Source organism: Syzygium oleosum, unplaced genomic scaffold (genome assembly GCF_021117445.2).
Source record: "Syzygium oleosum isolate NSW1041296 unplaced genomic scaffold, Sole_v2.1 Sole_v2.04, whole genome shotgun sequence".
Lineage (NCBI taxonomy): Eukaryota > Viridiplantae > Streptophyta > Magnoliopsida > Myrtales > Myrtaceae > Syzygium > Syzygium oleosum.
The window spans coordinates 640980-663478 of record NW_026607488.1 but is presented as its reverse complement, the minus strand read 5'-3'; the positions used below and the strand labels follow the sequence as shown (position 1 = coordinate 663478).

Sequence of the window (22499 nt, the reverse complement as noted above, 5' to 3'; positions counted from 1 at the left end):
CAAGTCTCTGAGATATATGGGCTTGAGCTTCAATGCATTTAATGGCAATGTCATTCCTGAATATCTTGGATGCTTGGAGAATATGGAGTATACAGCAGGGGAATTGCTCAAAATCTAGGAAACTTGTTGAGCTTGTCATGTATCTTGATCTTTCATGGGAATTCCGTGGTTTAAATGTAATGTGGATAGTCGCTCAAGGTTCTTTGTAAGTATCTTACTCCATGCAATGTGGACCTCTCCGTGGCTGGTTCTGAGTGAACCAAAGTACTACATCGGCTCAAACATCTCTGACTGAGCTGCATCTCGCTTTTTGTGGCCTATTGACTTTAATACCATCGCCTAGCTTCTTGAACTTCACTTCGCTCATCATAACAGAGCTCAGCTTCGGTGTTCTCAATTCGGTGTTTCCATGGTGGCCGGTGAAACAGGTTGCTAGCATTGATGTAAGTTATGGTAATAGACTATATGGACGCTACATCTTGATTTTGGAACAGCTTTCTTTGTTGGTGGACTTAGGATGTATCTAGTAATCATACATTCGGAATGCTATCCAAATGAAAACTTTGCAAAGATAAGCAAAACTTATAGTATTTAAGTTTGTCCGCCTACGAAATCTTGCACCTTGCTTTCTCGAACGCTAGCATTTCGGGTCCCACACCAGGAAGCGATGTGGCTTTGTCCAGTATACACTTCATTTTCCAGATATTGAATTATAGAAGGCAAGAGAACTAAATGAGTTATCCATAATATGAGGCAGAACAGATTAAAAGCAGAAGGTACTAAATTTCAGTTTATTACAAGCACTGCATTTCGGTGTCTTTCTTAACTAGGCAACGAAATGGCAGTCCTGCTTCCTAGAGACACTCAATCACGACATCTATACACTTGAAAGGGTGAGAAATTCCACTCGATTGTATTCATATGTGTAGCACAAACTAGGTACGAAGTCGAAGCTATTTCTAACTAGTGACAATATGATTATATGCACCGGCATGTTTCTGCAGTTTATTGCCCCCTCTGTATATCTGTATATGACTTCAGCAAAATGGTGTGCTAGTATGGCTTGACTTCACACTTCCCTTTGTTGAAGTCTAGGTAGTTGTAACGGCATCCTTAGCATGTACAAGCTTCTCAAGACTGAAAAAAGAAGATGAACGCTGTGCTCTTGCATATCACTTATTTTGCAAACTACGGAAATTGCTTAATTTCAGCTATAAACCGCAACAATCTAGAGGTTCTGCTGCTATGAAGTCCTTGTTGCTTGGACCAAAGAAATCTGAGTCGGGTTGCCACCCCATTCTTCAAAAATGACCAATTGATTGCCTGTGGCTTTCAACCACGATCTCGGAATGTGGTACCTGAAAATAAAAGCTTATCAATAGGAGTTCAAATCAAAACAGAAATTTATCAAGAAAAAGTGCGGTTCAACTTTTCTCACCATCTTTGAGAAGCCTCTCCACAATTACTTCGGCACTTATTCTCATCAAAAGTTCCGGCATAACTGCAGCCACCACAACTGCCACGAGCTGTGTAAGCAGGCCAGTGGCGTCCGATGCTCTGACCATTTATCCATATCTCACCCTTTCCCATGCTGCTCATGTCCAAGGCTAATGGACTACGTCCTGGGGGAGCATTGAACGTTGCCTGCAAACAAAGCATGAATTGTTTTTCAAAGGGAAACGGGACTAGCAGTTATTATTGAGTGAAGTTTTCGGGAGTCGATCTTCACCTTGTACCAGGTCAGGGGCTGCTTTTGAGCCAACAGCGAACCTTCAAGCCATTCAACTGAGGCACTACCGCTTAGGGTGTTGAGACTCAGACTTTCGCCCTTGAGACCGACCTGTTCAGGAAAAGCAAATATTTAGGTTTTGATGTATGAAGATGGCGTAACAGATTATTCTCGATCTTCTGTGGCATAGTATGATTCGTGTCTAAAACCAATATACATCCACAAACCATTGATAATCAGGACTACTCAACCATCAAGAAATTTGAGCACAAACGTACTTTTACTGTAATTTTTTTTTGTTCTAACAACAATGAATCTGCTTTGATATGGTATCTTTTGCTGCTGAATTTTTTGATGAAAAGCCAAAGAAAAACAAAGGAGCAGCGGACCGAGTGCAGATACCTTGTAAGACCATTTCCATTTTGACATGTCCCACGTCCCAGAATTGAGACCCTTCAATGTGACTGGTCCAAGAACCCCGGTATTCCATGTCTCAAAATGCACGCCGACATTCTGAATGTTTGAAACAGAAGAGGAGAAAGTACTGATGTTAAGATCCTTATCTGTATATAGCTTAACAATATCATGTTGATTGGGGTAATACTGACCGGAAGCCCGACAGCTACACTCAATATCGACAGTTTGTTGATGCCAGCCCTCAGCTTCACTTTATCATTATATGATAATTTTGGATTCTCTAATGATCCATAGACTGACCCTGTATTACGGACAGACAATCACCAAAGCAACACATGTTATGTATTGAGATTTCAGGTACTGAAGTGATATTGCATTTTGGGATTAAGGCAGAAATTGATCTACCTGCGAGTTCACCATTGACGAAAACATGCATCGCATGTCCTGCTGACCATATGGTGAGGATGGGATATTGGCCGCTCCTCAAAAATGCTTCGTTCGGACTTATCGTGATGCTGAACGATCAAAGATATCAGGAAAGTAAAATTGTAAGCACATGGCAGTCCACTCTATTGAAGTTCTGATAATGCTTATGAGATGTAAGTCGCAAACAGCACTCACTCTGTTGTGTACCACAAATAGTCTGAAGCATCTCTAGTGAGACTAATTTGCTCGAGCAGTCCATCCTTTGTAGTCGTGTCATCGCCAAAGGCAGAGACAGTTTCTTCAATGTACGACTGCCAAGAGAATCCACCCACCGGCACCATCTTGATCTGAGAAGTCGGTGCACCGACCTGTTTGAAAATTGATGGTATCGTGTCATCCTTGAACTTAATCCTCTTAAAAAAAATTGTTTAAGGGAAAGTAACGGAACATGTTAAATCAGAAAGAATTGATGCGAGATGTCGTGGAACTGAATGGTCTTTGCCTTACCCTTGCAGTGTTGTAAACAGCAGTTTTGCAGTCCGGAAGAATACTGATGGACCAAGGCGGCAAGTCATATTGCCCGTTTCCGAAATTGACTCTGACAGAATACTTTGTGTCGTAGTTTGCCAGGAAGGCCGCGCAACCGCTTCCAGCTTTGAACACGTGAGCCTAATAAAAAATAGAATTTGACAGGTAGAAGTTTAATTAACAACCCACAAGGCTGTGAGAGCGTTTTTATGCATATTCATTTTAAGGGGGCTTGAGAAACCAAACCTCTTGATTGCTTCCAAGTGATTGCACTGCTGGATCAGCAGAAACTAGAGCCCATTCACTTTGCTTAATGGCTTTGTGCAAATCTCTCAAGTGACTCCATTTTGGTTCCCTCAGTAAACCTGCGACATTTTCGCGAATTCTGTCGTCAGGAAGATTACCTAATAATCGCCATGATAGGATGTCGTGAGTTACTTACTCCTAGACTTACTTTTAAAAGGTAAAATGTTTAACCAGCAAGATGCAGATTTGCCTCTTCTCTATTTAACTTCTGACAGTGTTACCAGTCTTAGAATAGTTAGATCCATTGAATGCTCAAAGTGAACAAATTGAGGCACATGAGCACATTTAGCCTTGCCCCCGCTAGGATGCTAACTATACTCACAAGTCACATACCGAATTCATCAAGAGGAGCGTCATAGTCATAGCTGGTGGCAATGAAGGGACCACCAGCTGTCCTGCCAAAGTTGGTTCCCCCGTGATACTAGAGACAAAAAACAAAACCCATATAAAGAACAAGCAAGTATGCAATCGTTTAAAAGGAGACAAAAAAGGAGGTTAGCTAATGATTATAATTCACAGCAGAATGAAAAGGCAAAATCCAGTGACTGATACAGAGTCACAGATGCTGCGGAAGTCAAGATTACCATATAGTAATTGATGAACGAACCACCGTTCTGAATGAACCTCGCGACCGAGAACGCCATATCCTCTGCTGGCCTATGAGGCAGCGCTCCCCCAAACTCGGTATACCTGGAAATCATTACAATAATCAACTTTGAATCTACACAACTGAGAAACAGGGGAAGAAAAGTTCAGCATGGGCAGACATCCGCTACTTCACGTACCAGCCGGTCCAGGCTTCAGTCCACATCTTCGGTTTATTATTCGAGTTTGGTTTGAAATTTTCGCAGTAGTAGCCATTGCAGGTGTTAATCTGTCACATAACGAATCAACATAAGTCAAGGACAGGAAAAATTATTTTCTAGAAGCCGTCTTACTCAGCCTTAGATAACTTTTATGAATAAGTCAAGATTTAACAACTATAATGTACCGATAAACCCATTCCTCTTAAGTTCGGACGTCATTGTCATGCCATTTAAACGAAGGCAAACAAGCAAAGTTGAGCCAAACCAGATTAGAGGCATATTTATCGTTTCGGGACACAAGAATTAAGAACCTGAGGAGATGGTTTCCTGGTTCAATAGGAAACAATGAAGAGCAAGAAAGAATAAGGAAGAGGAAAAATTAAAAGTACATGGCATATGGAAAACGGGGACCTGTTTAGGACCATAAAAGGCCACCTAAAGTAGAGAAAAATACTGTTAAGGAGACCCCACCAGCCTAGGCGGCCCTCATTGATCACAAAACAGATGACATACTACCAACTTATATGTATCTGTACGTATATCTTATATGAACATAAGTTAAACCGACAAAATCCAGAAAAGTGCATACCACAGGATCAGGAGCATCATCTTGCTTGCACATAACCCATGGAACACCAGTGCCCAGTCCCACAGCCATATTTGCTGCCCAGTTTGCGTATGCCTTACCTGGTGCTCCAATTTCCCATTCAACTGGTCCCATTTCATTCTCTATCTGTCAACAAACACATGGATCCAAGCTATAAGCAAGATAAAAACATCTATCTAATCCCAAGGAGGTACAGAAAATAATCTCCTATATTCTCAGAGACCTTTTCTTCATTGTTGAGGAAAAAAACCAGCTGAATTGGTCCAATTTCTAGAAGGGGTTCTAGGAATGGTAAAACGTTTCTCACCTGAGATAATATTATTGGACCTCCCTGGGTCTGAAACAACCTCTCTGCCTTCATCATGTTGACTATCTTCTGCGTGAACCGTTGCATTGCATCCTTCATTAAATAATTGATGAATGATTAATAAATATTGAATCAAAAGTTTAGATATATGAAAAAAGACTGAGGAGGCTATTTATTTGAGAAAATAGATAACCTCAAATGGCTTATTGTTCGTCCGGAAAGCAATTCCCGGAACATATTTCAGCCAAACAGGGAATCCTCTGCATCACAAACCGGCACAATAAACAGAGTACATCAATTAGAAATTACACAGCAACATAAAAAAGCTTTTCGTTTTTATTTTTTTCCGATGGAATAGGTACCCAAAATTCCACTCAGCGCAGACATAAGGCCCAATCCGGAGATGAACATAAAGACCAGCTTGTTGCACCAGCTTGATGAACCGAACCAGATCAAACCTGTCCTGAAAGTAATACTGCACAAAGGGTGGGAAAAAGAAAAGAAGGAGAGAACAAGAAACTTCATTAATTTTAAGAAGAAAACGGGAAAACATATAATCGGTGAAACAAAATGGTTATAATCCAAAGAAGATCATAAGTTGCACTTGCATTTCCGGGAGAAGGTTCATGTCCATTCCAGAAAACATAGGTTTGGATAACATCCAACCCTCCTTGTTTTGCCTTCCATATGAGATCAGGCCACATCTGCAACCACCCAAAACCCAAAAACCAAATGAAATACAATTCTTTTTTGAAAAAAAAAAAAAGGTGTAAAAAGAGACATGTTGGGAACTGCAATTGGGTTTGTCACTACCTCAGGCGTGCTCCTGGGATAGTGAATGGAACCAGAGATGAGAATCCTCCTCTTGCCATCAATGATAAGAGCTTTTCTGTCATAAGAAACAGAGCATGACACTGAAGATGCCCACGAGAGCAGCATCAATGCCAGCATCAGTTTTGCTCCAATCATGTTCCACGTTTGAATCTTTGAACCCATGATGACCCTCTTCTTCAAACCAACCAAGGAAATGGACTTTCTTTCCCGAGGTCCGACCCCTTCAAGACATATGTTTGCCTAACCCAAGGAAAAACCAGTGACAAGTCTTGCTCCTGGATATCAAGAAAAGGGACCAATGAGGGGGTGTTCGATGTGTCGTTGGTGTTTGGGTTTTGGTATGCTGGGGATTTTGGATTTGGTCATGCAAAAGACAACTGTCCTTTATGCTATTCAGAATGCAATGAGAACTAGAGAGAGAGGGTTTTGGTTGAGAGTTTGGTTGGTGTTTGTGCAGGAGAGAGGGAAGCCTTGCAGTTCCAATTTATAAAAATTTTGAAGAGGGAGGAGGTTTCGGTTTCTCCCTTTTTCTCTCTCGTGGGTCCATTTCTGGTTACCTTGCGAGGGGTCTCGTTGCATCTGCCACGGTAACTTTGGCAGCCGCAAAAAATTGGTATTCCAGATTGACATCAAGTTTTAAAGCAAAAGCATTCAATTAGACCCTTCTGGTTTTGTGTGTTCTTCTTTTCGAAAATTTCGGGTCGATTTGGAACTGCCCTTCTTTTACTGCAAACGTGTACTGCCCTGGGAAGTTGTTCTTGCTCGACTATTGTCGGAGCTCTGGTTTGGCTAAGGTATCGAGATTCCGACTGCGCGAGAGTAACGAGTCTAAAGATACGCGGGTTCGCCGTATCTTTTTAGTGCTTGAATACCCGACGTTCTACACATCTCGAGATACGATTTCGAGCATCGAGGTAGGCCAGTGCGACGGTGGGGGGGGGCATAATCTTCGGCGACCAAAAAAAAAATCATGACTTATAATGGAAGAAAAGGAGAAAAAAATGAAGTATTTTATGCCTTTGAAGGGAAAAGAAACTAACAGAAAAGAGTACATTTCTTGTGGGAACAGCCACGAAATGCAAAATACTTGAGTATGGGCAACCCACAATTTGCCAAACCTCTTCCGTTGACAGAAAGTCAACAAACCGCCACGTCAGCAGAGCCGTGTACCACCTGACCTGACCCGACGTTTAGTACCTTTGACTCCAAGCATTGTTCTCCCCCCCGTCACCGCCCAATCGCGACCCGCCACGTCAGCCTCCGAGAGGACGCCACCGCCCGTCGCCGAAAGTAAATCTACACCGAAAGATTCACGTAGGCTATTTATGTCTGATATCTACAACCATGCACCTAATTTCTATTAATTGCTTTTCATATTAATGGAAATTTTTTCACTTGTAATTAGTCATGAAAGTCTGCTGCTTGTGAAGATTAGGCTTTTTTATTTTCCTTTGTTGGCATGCCCACATTTTATTTTTAATTTTTAATTTTTAATCTTTGGTATTTGGCTAGACTTAATATGTTAATGTTACTAATTCATATTTTGGAAGATATACTGTTTTCCTTATTGGGTTGAGATTATATCTACCCTTTTTATGACAATAAAAGGCAAACTATTTCCTCAATTGGCTCGAAAGTTCATCCAGATCATTAAATTATAACGAGTTTTGGCTTGCTTGGCATGTCTATCTTCAAAGGGTCTTATCAAATTTGGAGGATTTCTAGATCATTATCAATCTTGTGGTAGCTTAGTTAAGCAATATGATGGATTATTTCCTTAATAAAATGTATGTCTCCTTCTTGCTCTTTTTGGGTTATTTGATTAGAGGATGGTAATTGTAATAGCATGTTGTTTTCCAAATTAGCTTTGAAATCGTGCCACGTGTGAGTATTAGCCTACACAATTGTACTTAGTAAGCATCTCTATCTCACACAATCTTATCTTTCGAAAGAATTTCCAGGGCATTTTGCGGTGGCTTAATTAGCAATGTTTAAAAGCAACATCTTTCCACAATTAGTTCAAAAGTTCTTCGGAACCATTTAATTATCAAATTTTTGCTTGCTTGGCATGTCTATCTTACAAGATCTTATCCAATTTGGAGGATTTCTATATTATTATGAACATTATGGCAGCTTAATTATCATTCTGATGGATTAATTCCTTAAAAATTCAATCCCTATCTTTTGCACCTTCCATACTCTTTTTGTTTACTCATTGAAATGAATGTTCCCTTCCACCTACGGGGTTTAAAAATCGCTCAACATGCAAGAATTAGCTACTAATTGTAATTATTTCGATTAATTCAAGCTCCTCGCTATCCGTGTTTCATTGCTAACATGACTACTCGGCTGACATGTCAGGTATAACGCTTTTCATGCGCGAAAATAATTAAGTTTTGCCGGTACAATATCAAGGAAAAGAAACGATAATTATCGCGATAATCATGTGCATCTTGCTCGATTAGAGCTTATGCAGATACATGACAGCGAATTCGCGATAAAACTTGTTGCCAATTCTTATATCGTTTAGAAGCAGATTGGCGTGTTAACAGCCTTAGATCCTGTGTTCACCTAATAAACTCATTTTGCAACTCTTATCTCGTTTTGAAGCGGATTAGCGTGTTAATAGCCTAGTTCTTGCTTTTGACTCGTTCCACTAATCAGTCAACATCTACCCATTTAAAATATTGGTTCCCAAAAAGTGATTAGGAGGCTCCCTGCGTTCTTGTCATGCAGCTAAAGCACGTAGAAAATGAAAATATTAATTAAATAATTTGCATATAAAATAAAAGGCTTATCCAATTTCTAATATATAATTTTTTTCTTCTTGGCATATAATCATGAACTATATAATATAACACATTACGTATCCACAGACCATGAAATGATTAAAAATGCTCTCCTCATTACCCTAATAACTGAACATCACAAATTGATTAAAATTTAATCTTGATCTTGACCATTTAAGAGGGCATAAATCTAATCCACGTCAGATAGAAAAAGTGGGTCCCAATATTTGGCCACTTGGAAAAATCAATTTTCATGAATTTTTATTTCATTTTTATGCCTCTTTGTATATTACTTTTCCACGCGTGTGTTGTGGAGAGTCAAAAAGCCGTCGGTTCATGTGACAATCTTGGTCTTCCATTTGACTTTTGAGTAAGAAAATACAAAAAGAGAACTAAAAAAAATCGATAAATATATTTTTCAAAATGACCATAAAATGCAATTTTACCTAACTATTTTCTTCAACTAGGTATCCTGAATTTCCTCTGGGTTTTGAATGAATTGAAGAACAGGAGCATGGTGATGCCAGTTGTTAAGCAGCATTAGAAGCTTAATCTTGCAGTTTTGGACTCACACGCGAAGACGATCCTTTCTTAATGAGTAGTTAGGTGGTCCGATTCATCGAGTCGAATCGAAAAGATTACCCGTACCTAATAGATTCTTAAAATTTTGAATTGGGTATAGGTGACTTTTTCTGAAAAATATTTATAAACTGCGTATGAGAAAATAATAAAAACAATCGAATCATACAAATTAGAAAAAAAAGAAAGAAAAGGTTCGATTCAATTAGAGCTAAATCTGCTTGTTGTAGGAGGAGAGAAAAGGGCGACATGAATCATTATTCCATTTTCTCCCCATATTTGCAGAACACATACAAGAATAGAGTCTACTACTCATACGTGCATCTCTAGAACTACATAATAATTTGCACATCATATAAGGAAGGACGTAGAGATCATCGTATGCGAATCATACAAGCGTTGCAGATGAATTTCGATATAGAAATTAAACGGTCGCTCATCGCGTACACGAAGCATTTTCAGATTACGTAAAAGCGGAGCGGTCGGCTTTCCAGATTGTAACCGGCCAATTTGCCTTTTGTCCAATCACTTTGGTGCCCAATTTGATAGAATGGACAGAAGGATATGGCGCAATATCAAGCCCATCTTTCTCACAACAATTGCTTTCACACAACAAAAAACACAATTGATGTTAGCGGACCTTCCTACGATGTCCCCCATGCAAAAAAGAGAAGGGAAAATAATACAAACAGTCCTTGAACTTTGGCTAAATGTGTAATTTACTCCATAAACTTTTGATTTATTTAATATAGTCCTTGAACTTTAGCCTAATATTCAATGTGGCCCTTGAACTTTTAATTTGTTCATGTGGTCCCTAGACTTCTGGTACATGTTCAATTTAGTCCTTGAACTATATGAAAATGTTCAATTGAACTATATGAAAATGTTCAATTGAACATTGGACAAATTAAAAGTTTAAGGACTGTATTGAATATTAGGCTAAAGTTCAAGGAGTAAATTGCATATTAAATCAAAATTCAATAATTATTTGTGCCGTTATTCCAAAAGAGAACAAACATCCACGCTGCCAAATTCAGACGAAATGGCCCAAAAATTCCATCTTGTTGTGGATGAGTGTTGCCACGTAATGATGGAGTGACTTGTCGATTGGTCATTGATCTAATCCAATCCCTATCAAACTCCCAAATGATTTGTGAGCCGTTCTCGTTCCCAAAACGGGACGGAACATTAAAGGTTTTTGATGATTCTTAGAGATCGATCTTGACTAATGGTCGACGAATCTCTCCTTCTGTAGACGCGGATAAGCGCGAGCGAGTCGTGACGAGAACGACCCTTATTCGACCGGTTTTCTCAATCGTCATGCCCGTAATGTGGAGAAAATTATTCATAAAGTTTTAAACCTATTGTACCGCGGCCAATTCAGTCATAAACCTTTCGATTGCGCCTTTCAATTGTGTCAAATTAGTCCTAAACTTTTTGATAACTTGCCAATTTAGTCCTACACCTTTTAATTTTGTCAATTTAGTCCTAAACCTTTTGATGATTTGCCAATTTAGTCCTTCAAGCTAATTTTTGCCGGAAACCGTTGACGTGACGATCTGGTCAACGCTGACCGTCCTACGTGGCGTAGCTGGTGCTGACATGTAAAAAGAAAAAAAGAAAAGAAAAATAGTTCATAAAATTAAAAAAAATACAAAAATTATCCATGTCAGCGCCGGCCGTGATGCTAACTAAACTGCCACGTCAACGATTTCCGATCAAAATTGATCGGAAAGACTAAATTGGCAAATTGTTAACAGGTTTAGAACTAAACTATAAAACGAGGAGGACACCATCATTGCCTCTTTGATTAGTGCTTCGAAAGGGGGATTAGGTTCCTCCTCAACAGAAGCTTTAACGAACTCCAGTTTCTTGATTAACACAGTTAATTAGTTGGGGGTTTTTGACCCATCAACAGATAAGCCATCTTGATTCGTTATGTGTGGTCAGTAGGCAGCAGCTTTCTCTGTTTGACATTGAAGCAGATCGACACTTGATTGGGCTTTGCTCTTGAAGTACCACATTACATTAGGTAGGATCATGTTAATGATCATCCTAAAGACATTTACCAACCTCGGTATATTCGATTTTTTAAAACATCGATGAACATCTCGTGCCGATTGAACTACGAACCGTCGTATTTGGAATCCTCACGAGTGCATTTCAGATCCCTTGAAAATTATTTGAACGTTCCCTTTATCTTATAATCGAACAACATGGGCGTGGAAACCTAGTTATCTCGAGACCCGATGAGATACGACTGAAAATGACGATAATAAGAAGAGCGATAATTTAACTCGTGATACAACCGCTTGGCTAATTTGACCCGTGATGCTGTCCGACTGCAACGCTAAGGAAAACAGCATATAGTCAAGTTCGGGAAATCTGACAGGTCGGTGTAGCACTTTTCATGCACGAAAACACAGTCCAGTGTTTTTGTTGTGCAAATATTAAGGTAAAGAGACGATAATTATCGCGAAAATCCCGCGCGTCTTTGCTTGATTAGGTTTAGGCAGATACAACAGCGAATGACATTCATTTTCCACCTGATTAAAACTCATTTTCAATTCTTACCTCGTTTACAAGCTGTTTGGTGTGTCAATAGCCTAGTTTTTTTGCTTTCCATTTATTTATTAACTTATTTATTAATCGGTCAACATCTGTGTCGTTGAAAAAAAAAATTACAATAATGTGTACGAAGATTAGAATATTGTTGGTTCCAAAAAGGGGTTAGGAGGCTGTTGCTCTCTCGTCAATTGTCATGCAGCTAAAGCGCGTACGAAAAAAATAATAATTAAATCATTTAAAATTAAAAAAGCTCATCCAATTTCTAATTTATAATTCTCTTGTTGGCAATAATCATGCATTATATAATATTGTACAATTACGATATCCAAAAACCATGAAATGATTAAAACAAATACAATACTCTCTCATCACCCTAATTCCTAAACAGCACAAATTAAATAAAATCTGATCTCATCGTCGGCCATTTAAAAAGGACATAAGGACGTTCATCTAGCTAGTCCACGTTGGCGGAAAAGCGGGCCCCGCGCGGCTCGTGTTTGGCCACGTGGAAAATAATTTCTCGCGAATTTTTTTATTTTTCATTTTTATGCCTCTGTTTCTATTTTACTTTTCCGGACGTTTGTAGTGTCGTGGAGAGTCAAAAACCTTCGGTTCACGTGAAAATTGGATTGGCTTTGGCGATTCTTTGGTCTATCGTTCTAAAACCATCTTTACTTTTGGGTAAGAAAATACAAAAAAAGAGTACTAAAAAATATTCAAGAGATAATATTTAATGTTACCTAACTATTTTCTTCACTAAGGTATCCTAAATTTCCTCTGGGTTTTGAATGGAATGAAGAATAGGAACATGGTAATACTAATTGTTCAGCAGTATTAGAAGCTAAATCCCGTGGTTTTGGACTAAAAAACGAAGACGAGCCTACCCGAACCCAATAAGTTTCCCGAATTTTGGATTCGGGTAAGAGCGACCTTTCCGAGAGTATTGACTATACCATGGATGGGAAATGCTTAAAGTAGTTAAGTCGAACAACATCTTTAATATGTTTTTTTTGCAAATTTGAGTCAGATTATCTTTTTTCTTGGCTTTTCCAAACAGTACCAAAACAGTTTTGAGATCGATCTACGGTGGAACCAACTTGAAATGGGAAACTATTTCTGCCCGTCGAAAATCTACCTAGTTCAGCAGGTTCCGGTCCTTACTTGGGTCGATGCTCATCCTTAATCGTAACGGAATGTTTAAAATCTCTAAGATCACAATGAGAAAAACCGAATTTATTGTTTTTTTTTTTGCTTTGAAAATAGAAAAGTGTTATTATAAAACAAAAAGAAAAGAAAGGAAAGGAAGGGCGCCATTTGCTCCAAAGTCTATCGACTTTGTTGGTGCTTGGGTCCACCTAAGCCCGCGAAGTTTAAAAACCTCACGCAAAATCCACTTGGAATGGCCGGTCGATTGGACGTTGCTTATCTTCAAAAGCTTCTAATTTTCATTTTCATTGAAGTCCAATCACTACTTAGTACTATCATCACATGCATCACTCCATTTTCTCCACATATTCGTACAATCGTAAATGTATTCGCGAAACAATTTAGTAATTTGTCAAGTAGAGATCATCGCAGGGATGCAAGATGAATTTCGATGAAGGGCGAGCGGTCGGCTTTTCAGTTGCTTTCAGGCCGATCGAACTTCGATGCCCGATTGATGAATTTGGACGGGGGACATGGCGGCATCGAACCTATCTTTCTCACATCAATTGTTGCTTTCATGCAATGAAATCAATTGATGTTTAGCGATTCCTCCCCTGATGTCCTCATGCAAAAGAGAACGACATCACGCTCTACCAAATCCATGCAAAATGGCCAAAACGGATATTGTAATGGATGCGGGGGCCACGTATTGATAAAAGTGACTTCTTGATTGGCTATCGATCTAATCCAAATCCCAAATTTTTCTCCAACTCACAATTAGTTTAAGTGCAATAATTCATTAGTTGAAAGATTGCCTAACTATTTCGTGATTGGCCCTTTTAAAATTTTCATCAGTATAAGTAACCTAAAAGTGGCAAAGTTTGGCTAATGTTGAACCGATGAGGTATGGCTGAAAACTTTTAGAAGAAGATTGAAATTTAACCCATGGCACAAAGTTTGTGCAATTTGACTCGCAATACTATCTGATCTCGGCTCTAACAATAATAGCGAAATAGAAATCCGATCGAGCACCCATCAATGAATAAAGTTTTGGCGAAGCAATCATGCGCGTGTCATGCCTTCTTGTTTTATAAGTTTTTTTTTTTTCCAATATAGTCATTCCGACTAATTTTCGCCGGAAATTATTGATATGACAACATGGCAAGTAGGACGACCAACGATAACTGGACCACCATGTTAGCTATTTTCGACAAAAAAATTGACTGGGATGATTACATTATAACTTCATACAGGTTTAGGAGTAAATTTGGAAAATTTAGAACTGAATTGACATCCGTACAAAATGTTTAGGACTAATTGGACAATTTTCCTCAATTTTGTATACCCGACTAGATTGACTCCATTCTTTTGGGTGCGGAGACGTGTATAGATCACTATCATATTAATTAAATGCACCCAATACAATTCAACATATGCTGGTGTGGATCAGCCTATTTAATAATTTTTGTGCTATTTTTTTTTCATTAAAAACCCCATTTGCCCCCCTCTTCTTTAGGCGTGACTATTTCTCCAATTTGGACCCACAAAATGTCATTTTCGACCTCATTTTTCCTCTGATTGGATTTATAAAGAAAGAAGAATTTGTGTTTTGGTGACCGATCGTTACCATGCGACAGCGACAAAATCAAGTTCATTGCAACGAGTATCGAAGCATCATCATCGATCGAAACCCTAAAAATAACATGCACCGTCACGAGCAGCTAACTGTTCCCAACAACTCGGGCTTGATATCAACGCACAAAACTTTTGTTTTGTTTTTTTTTTTTTCTTGTAACTGAGAATCCGCCACCATTCTCCGCGGACGAGCCAGCTCAGGTAATCGGGGCGCCTATACTTCGGGGGAGACTAGCCCAGCAATCCACCGCCAGGGCCCCCCACTTAAATTACAGAACCAAGCGGGGATTCGAACCCAGAACCTCTGAGGAGGGAAGGAAAGCGCCCACCAACTCGGCCATGCGCAGGTGGGTTCGTACGAAACTTTTGTTTTCTATATCATTGCTTCAACATTTTATTTATCTCTTCTTTTCCTTTTTGAAACGAGGGCGTGAGGTTTCTACTTTCAAGACGAAGTATAAAAAAAAATAAAAAGATAAAAATTGGCCGGCCATGCTACGTCTTTCAGAAAAAAAGAAAATAGTGAAAGTCTGAGTTTGGCAGATTTTGTAAAATTATTTGAAAATTTTTTAAACTCATTTTTCATATTTTATGTGAAAGAATAGATTCTCCAAACAAAATATGGGTTACTTCCACATGAAGTTGGCCGGCTTTCAACGTTTTCGATAGCGAACGGATACAGATGTTTCATTGGATAAAAAAATTATAGAATGACTCATGGCCAATCGATGGGGCCAACATGGTGGCGGTTGGATAAGGCAAAAACAAAACATGGTTAGCTACACTTGTCATTGAAAAATAAAATAAAAAAAAAGTTTAGCTACACCCTTGTTTGAGAGGGCTATTGGTTTTCAGAAAATATTAATAATTTTTTTTAAAAATTTCTGATTTCTTGAAAACATATTTAATAGGTGACATAAAAGAGAAATAAACTCTCTTTTCAAGAATGCGATTGTAAGAATACGAGTATAATCTATCGAAATGAGAGAATATATTTGTTTTGATAATCCTTTAGGAACTGACTGTAACTGATGATTGACGAACCACGAGGACAACGACCCGTATCCGATTGGTTCTTTTTTTCTTAATCGTCGTGCCCATAATGTCGCGGTACGGACGAACGAGGAAATTGATACCAAATCTCTCGTCATAGCCTACCCGATTTCCCCCCCTACTAGAAGCTCATCAATTAGCATCTTATTAGTCACATTCAAAAGTGAAAATTGGTCAGCTTCTGATGATGGCAATGGTGACTAAGAAACGTGTCATGCTACTACGTGGTACCTATCCCAAATTTAAACTTTCCGTTTAATGAACGATAGCATTCACGGGGAAGTTTTGTCTAGTGAATGACACCATCATTGCCTCATTGATTAGTGCTTTCATAATGGGAATTAGGTTCCTTAACAGAAGCCTTAACGAACTCCAAGATTTCTTAATTAACAATATTGCTCAGTGGAGAGTTTTTGACTTTGACCTATCAGCAGATAAGCCTCTTCAAAGTTTGCTTATCTTGGAGTAGTTCTATGGTCAGTAAACAGCAGTTTTCTCTGTTGACATTGAAGCTGATGGGCATTGGTTTTGGTTCAACCACTTAGCCACCAATTACATTACACATCCCCCGAAAGGTCCATAAGAGATAAGTTTTGGTGACCCATTGGCAAATTGCTGCACTTCTCATTGCACTTGCCCACCAACCAGTTTCCCAACTGAAGAAACATTTTTTCTTCTCTTAAGGAGAGAGAAGCTGGCTCCTTCTTTGTAGTATCACCATACTTTAGTTAGGATCATGGTAATGATTATGCTAAAGACATTTTTTGGCCTTACTTGAAAAGTAATATTCGATTTTTAGAACATTAATGAATATATCACGAGGATGGATTACAAACTTTCATATTCGGGAACTTCACAAAGTGCATTTAAGATCTACACGAAAATCACTTAAATATCCCTTTTTTTTTTCTTTTTATAATCCGAGGGCACGGGCATGGAGATTTGGTTACCTTGAGGCCTACGAAACACTTTGCAAATGCTATATATGAACTGGTTAAGCCGAGGCTTAATAAGATCAGAACGAATTACTTTCAGTTTCGAGTTGGAAATCCCTCAATATCCATAACAAACTATGCCAACTCGTGGGGGGGTTATTTAAATATTGCTTAATTCGTATACCCAATGAGTATCCTAAGGGAATCCCATGGCACGCGTAGTGAAGTACATGAACAAACAATTGACTGATTTGGTGATATCTCGTCATCACGGTATGGCTATTATATCTTATGCTTATGTTGCTTGAATAGGTAAGATTGAACGATCAACATTGACAACCCTTTGGGTCTCACAATTGGAATTTTATGCCACTTTATAAAATGCTTGAACTAAGCCATAACTACTGCCCAGAAGGACATGCTCGTTACAATAGCCCCGCCACAATATAAGTGCAACGCAAAATCGGAGGCTTCCCGAGTTCGCGTATCCTTTATTGATGAACCGAGATTTCTCGAGATTGACGACGAATGGGAACATAACCTCGGACTAAAGACTTCTCGAAATAACTTGAGAATAACACATACATAGGCCAATCATCTTGGTGGTAAAAAAGTATATTTTCTCTAACTCATGAGCCTTCCTACATCATACTCAACATTGCTTTTGTTTGTTGACATTGAGACCAAACCCATGTCAATATCAATCTATACAAAAAAAAAATTAATATCTTCCCCAACCACCAAAGGACAAATGGTTCATCTTATCTTCCATACTTATGAGCTCTGGTTGCTGAAGAGAGTTGTTATATTGGTGACGGTGGATTGAACGACATAAAGCTCACGATTCTCTTGGATCAATGACAAAAAAAAGGTATTCAGACGGCCTAACAATGTGAATACTAGAAAGTATAGTTCGGAGCCATCCGTTTCTTTCTCGAAAAATGAGCGATTTGAAAAATATTTTTCTAAGAACAATTATTTTTAACGCAAACAAAAATGGACAAAAGAAAAATATTCATGAAAATTTTTGAGACATAAATTAATATTGATAATGAAATTATTTTTCGATAACTAATTATTTCAACCGATATAAACTATTATTTTACGAAAATATTTTTTAAATTATTCATTTTTTGCGAAATAAACATAATCTTTAGATATTGCTAATTGAGATACCCACGTTGTTTTCAAAAGAACTTGTCGTCTTGTTCCCAGACAAAAGGACTCACGGCACATCAACAAGGAAATGAGTGGTCGATGAGATGTGCCAGTTGCTATGAAAAAGAAAAAAAACAGCTTTGAATTCGGTTATATCAAAACTGTAATTTGCTTTGTAAATTGAGAAGATTTATGTCTCAGAAAAAAAAAGTAAGGGTTTCCTACTAGACCAACTTTCCAAGTGCTCTTTTTCTTTGCCAACATTTAAAATATTGAAAAGAACTATAATTTGAAATGTTTAAGAAATATTTAGGAAATCCTACATATCTTCAATAATTCTCCGTATCCTTTAAGTTTTATGCGGATATTTCTCTTGATTGCGCATATTCCTTATTGTTATGGATCTTCAAAGGAGATATGTAGAATCTCCTAGATATATACACATCTCTAATGTAAAATATTCGAGAAGCGTGAAGTCTTAAATTCGATTGATACTTGATCACATAGCACGGGGTCAAGCTTTGAGGAAACATTTCATCGTGAATCTTTTGGTCCCAACAAGAGGTGGATTTAGTCCGGTACTTGAAAGCCGACCTAAACACGACCTTGCCAAGGCAAAACGAATCTAAAAAACATCCAAGTTGTTCTGTGGGGACAAGAAACGTGGAACATCCATCAGCCCAAACAAAGATCACAATCCCCATCTGATCTGCCCATCAGAGGTTTGCAGAAAGCGACAAGCATGGCGGTTATCGGATTGGATTAGTTAGTCAGCAACGGTTTGCTTTGAAGGATTTGCCATTGCTTGGGAACTTCTCCATCTTTTCAAAAAGGATAAGAAGAGAAAAACCAGACAGCTCAAATCGTTCCTAGTCACCCGTTCGGACCGATTCCTTATCTCTCCAACAACAAAAGATTATGCGCATAAGAGGATGAGCTTGACACAGAAGGGACGACGATTCATGTACGCTTATTCTCCAGGAGAACTGCGGCTGCATCTCATGATGTTACCCTTCATTGCTATGCTCAATGTGACAACGATGTGGATCGACTCGGGACACATAAGCTGCATTATCCAATTGTTGGGAAAATTATCAAAAAGGTCCCATATCTGTCGTATTGGTACCGATTCAGTCCTAAACCTTTCGATTTGATCAATTTAATCATAAACCTTTTGTATTTGTGCCAATTGAGTGAGTCCACCAGGTCAATTTTGGTCTGAAATTGCTAACATGAATGCTAGCCATCCTACATGGCATGGCCGGCGCTGACGCGGACAGATTTAATAATTTCTTAATACTTTTTCTTTAAATTTTTTGACTTTTTCTTTTCATTGTGGACACCGAGCGAGGGCCTACGAGCCCTTGCTAACTACTAGTGGCAGCGGACAAGGTTCGCGGCCCTCACCCAAGCCATTGCCGGCAGTGGACGAGGGCTGCCAAGCCCTAGCTCAGGCCACGAGGGTCGAAGACCCTCGCCAGATTCGACGAGTACAACCCTTGCTGGCCACAATGAAAAAAAAGAAAAAAACAACTCTTCCATTCCGTCCGTTCGTGAGTCAGTCTCACATATCCTCTAGACCTTCTTCATACTCAGTTAATTGTCCATGAATAAAAAGATAGCCGAAACGAAAACTACCTGTCGAGCGCGACTCGTGATGTGCTCAACTCGTCCCGCTATCATCTTTTGCTTGGCTCGAATTTTTCCTCTCAGAGTGCCTTTGTTGCTATCTGAGGAGGACGACTTGTCAGCCAAGAAACCCTAAAGGGCCCACTAGAGTGTACAATCGAATGCAAAGTCCTAGTGACTATCACTTCGAATTGAAAGGCTAGCTAGCTCTCTTCTTGAGAATGAAGACTTGGAGGCCCAAATTAGTCCCAAATGATCCTTAATGGGCCGAGGTTGCTCCCCTTCTGAGGACCTCGTCAATGTACAAAAACACACTTTGGAAAATTGCCCCAAACGACTGGAGTTTGCATCTTGCTAAAGCCTAAACCAACGCATGGACAACACACAGAAACACAACCATTCTCGTCGTGGTTCGTGTGATTTAGCGATTGCTTTCCGCGGTCCCTTCATGGTTCTTCTAGTCCCCCTTCAACTAGATATGCAAAGAGTTCATTTCAAGAGATGTTTTTCACTCTTTTGGAAGTGTTTGGTGAATTGATAACGTGTCTAAAATTCACAAATAGTTTTGAATACCCGAAACTCTGAAGCTAACTTTTAGGAAACGTCGGTCGCAGATGCGAGCTGCAACTTCTTACGAGATTTCTGGGACCTTAATCTTATGTTGGCATAGATAGGTGCCGTTGTAAATTTAAAGCAGCCCTATTAACAACTTTAGACATTGTATGACACTTTCAAACATATGAAGTCAAAGTAGATCTATCTCATCCCCTAGCCATTCAGAAAACAAGCTCTCTGCTTAGGCCTGTTCTTTTTCTCTTTTTTTTTTTTTTTTTTTTGTATTTACTTAGAATCTGGGGCTGTCCACCCAATTTGTTCGGAGAAATGAATGCAAGATCCCTAAATAGAAGATTTTTTTCGTAAGACTTCTTTTGCATAGTATGTATAATAAATAATAATGGTAGTGCATATTCGACTTATATAAATTTTGCTTATGGCGTGCATTTAAAACCCTAAAATGATAAAATGGAGACATAATTGCAGGGGAAAGTACCAAAAAAGTCTTAAACCTTTCAATTGACAAATTTAGTTCTCGACCTTTTGCGTTTATGCCAATTGAGTCCATCCTGTCAATTTTGATTGGAAATCATTGATATGGAGACGGCCGTCCACGTGGCACAACCAGCAGTGAGGTGGACAAAAATTGAATTTTTTTATAAATTGTTATTATTTTTTTCTTTTTTCTTTTTTTTTTTTCATTGTGGCTAGTGAGATTTGCCGATGACTGGGCGAGGGCGGCCCTTGCCCGGTTATGAGGGTTGACTCCTTACCAAAGGCCGCGAGGGCACTCTGATATCCAATCCCGATGGTACCAACTTGTTTGCAAAATCCAGTAATACCCACAGAGCTCCATCATGCTTGGCTCCTTTGCAGGTTTTCCAACATCCGCCATAGAGTTTTCGGGGGAAGTCCAACAAGTTTCCAACATCCTCGTAGACTTCCCTCGCGGCCTTTGGCAAGGGCTCGACCCTTGCAAGACCAAGCCCTTGCCTGTGGCTGGCAAGAGGCAAGGGCTCACAGGCCCTTGCCCAGGGTCGTCGGCCACAATGAAAACAAAAGAAAAAAAATTCAAAAATATTAAAATTTGTCCACTTTAGCGTCAATCGTGTCATATAGGACGGTTGACGTTCATGTTAACAATTTCCGGCCAAAATTGGCCGGATGAACTCAATTGACACAAATACAAAGATTGCTGGACTAAATTGGTCCAATTAATATATTTAGAACTGAATTGGTACCGATCAATAGGTTTAGGACTTTTTTAGCACCTTTCTCCGTGATTGCATTGAAATATTCTAACAGTGGATACATATCATATACATGTATCAAAACTAGGAAAGACCGCCAGGAACGAAGCTAAAACGTTTTAACAGCGGATGCCTTAACAAATCTATAAGACTTAATTTTCATCAATCAAATATTATTTTGTTATTTTCATATCTGCATAAATGCATGAAATGTTGAAGATCGTCCCGAACTCCAAGCAAAGTCCCATACCAAAACAAGACTTAACATGGGTCAATGTTTCAGTGGGTTGGCAGTTTTCTAGTTGGGTCAAACCATAAAGAATAGCAAAAACATGTTAATATCTCTCAAGAAAAACAACATTTATACAAAAAAAAAAGGAAGAAAAAAAATGAGTGGAGGCAGCGGCCCCAAGTGAAGAAGCTGCGGCGCCATCTAGAGCCGGAAATCTATATATGGTCGGACCAAACATGAGATTTTTGCACTTGACGGGTATATGACTAATGAAGACAATCTATCTATGGCCGGACCAACCGAGGAAGCTGCGGCGCCTTATGTTTTTTTTTTTTTTTTTGATAACCGAGGTATCCGGGTCGCCTTGCGTGTACCTCGACTATTCATCTGGGAGACTAGCACAACAACCCACCGCCACTGCCCCACTTAAATCACAAGTGCTCACCTGGGAATCGAACCTCGACCTCGCGCCTAACCACACAATCCCAAGTACGCCTCTAACCAACCGAGCTACCCATGGGTGGGTTGCGGCCTTATGTTTCAATGCGCATATATGACTAATGAAGAGTTTTTGAAGCGTTCGAACAAGCAGAAATGCAAAAGGTGCCTTGTGACAAGAGTTCGCACAACCTTTCGGAAAATACGTAAATACTTTCTATCCAAGAATAGTTTATAGGGTCGGTGATATCAATTCGGAAAACTCCTCCAAAGTGACAATCCGATTTACGGTCTCAAAATTAATCCATTGTTTTCATATGGCTCCATAGTACTTTTCTATTCCAATTTGCACCTGTTTTATCTGCTTAGCTTCACCTCATTTTTTTAATTCTCTAGTAATTTCATATATTGGAAAATTGTCCAAAAAGTTCTAAACTTATTGCATTTCTGCCAAATTCGGTTTTAAACCTTTTAATTGTACTAATTGGTCCTAAACCTTTTCACGTTTTGCCAATTAAGTCCATTTGACGAATTTTGGCTGGAGATTGCTGACGTGGACGTTGGTCGTCTTA

At 39.1% G+C, this 22499-nt stretch overlaps 1 protein-coding gene across 1 annotated transcript; it reads right to left on the bottom strand.

Annotated features, from left to right (window-relative positions):
- Positions 1-777: 777 nt before the first annotated feature.
- Positions 778-6431, bottom strand: LOC115666306 (beta-galactosidase-like). The gene is made up of 18 exons (XM_056311030.1): positions 5940-6431; positions 5735-5830; positions 5489-5601; positions 5320-5386; positions 5127-5219; positions 4802-4945; positions 4192-4280; positions 3991-4096; positions 3740-3827; positions 3347-3465; positions 3080-3241; positions 2768-2940; positions 2552-2661; positions 2338-2447; positions 2132-2242; positions 1730-1840; positions 1439-1644; positions 778-1358 (listed from the first exon to the last, which is right to left on the bottom strand). Exons 1-18 carry the CDS (start codon positions 6120-6122, stop codon positions 1244-1246), a joined length of 2196 nt encoding a protein of 731 aa, XP_056167005.1. The 5' UTR covers positions 6123-6431; the 3' UTR covers positions 778-1243.
- Positions 6432-22499: the final 16068 nt, after the last annotated feature.

Excerpts from the sequence above, each read along its gene's own strand:
- LOC115666306 (XM_056311030.1), bottom strand. The coding sequence starts at position 6,122 with ATGGGTTCAAAGATTCAAACGTGGAACATGATTGGAGCAAAACTGATG. Across the intron at positions 5,831-5,939 it reads ATCCCAGGAGCACGCCTGAG|ATGTGGCCTGATCTCATATG; the intron begins GTAGTGACAAAC and ends GGGTGGTTGCAG. Across the intron at positions 3,242-3,346 it reads CACTTGGAAGCAATCAAGAG|GCTCACGTGTTCAAAGCTGG; the intron begins GTTTGGTTTCTC and ends ATTTTTTATTAG.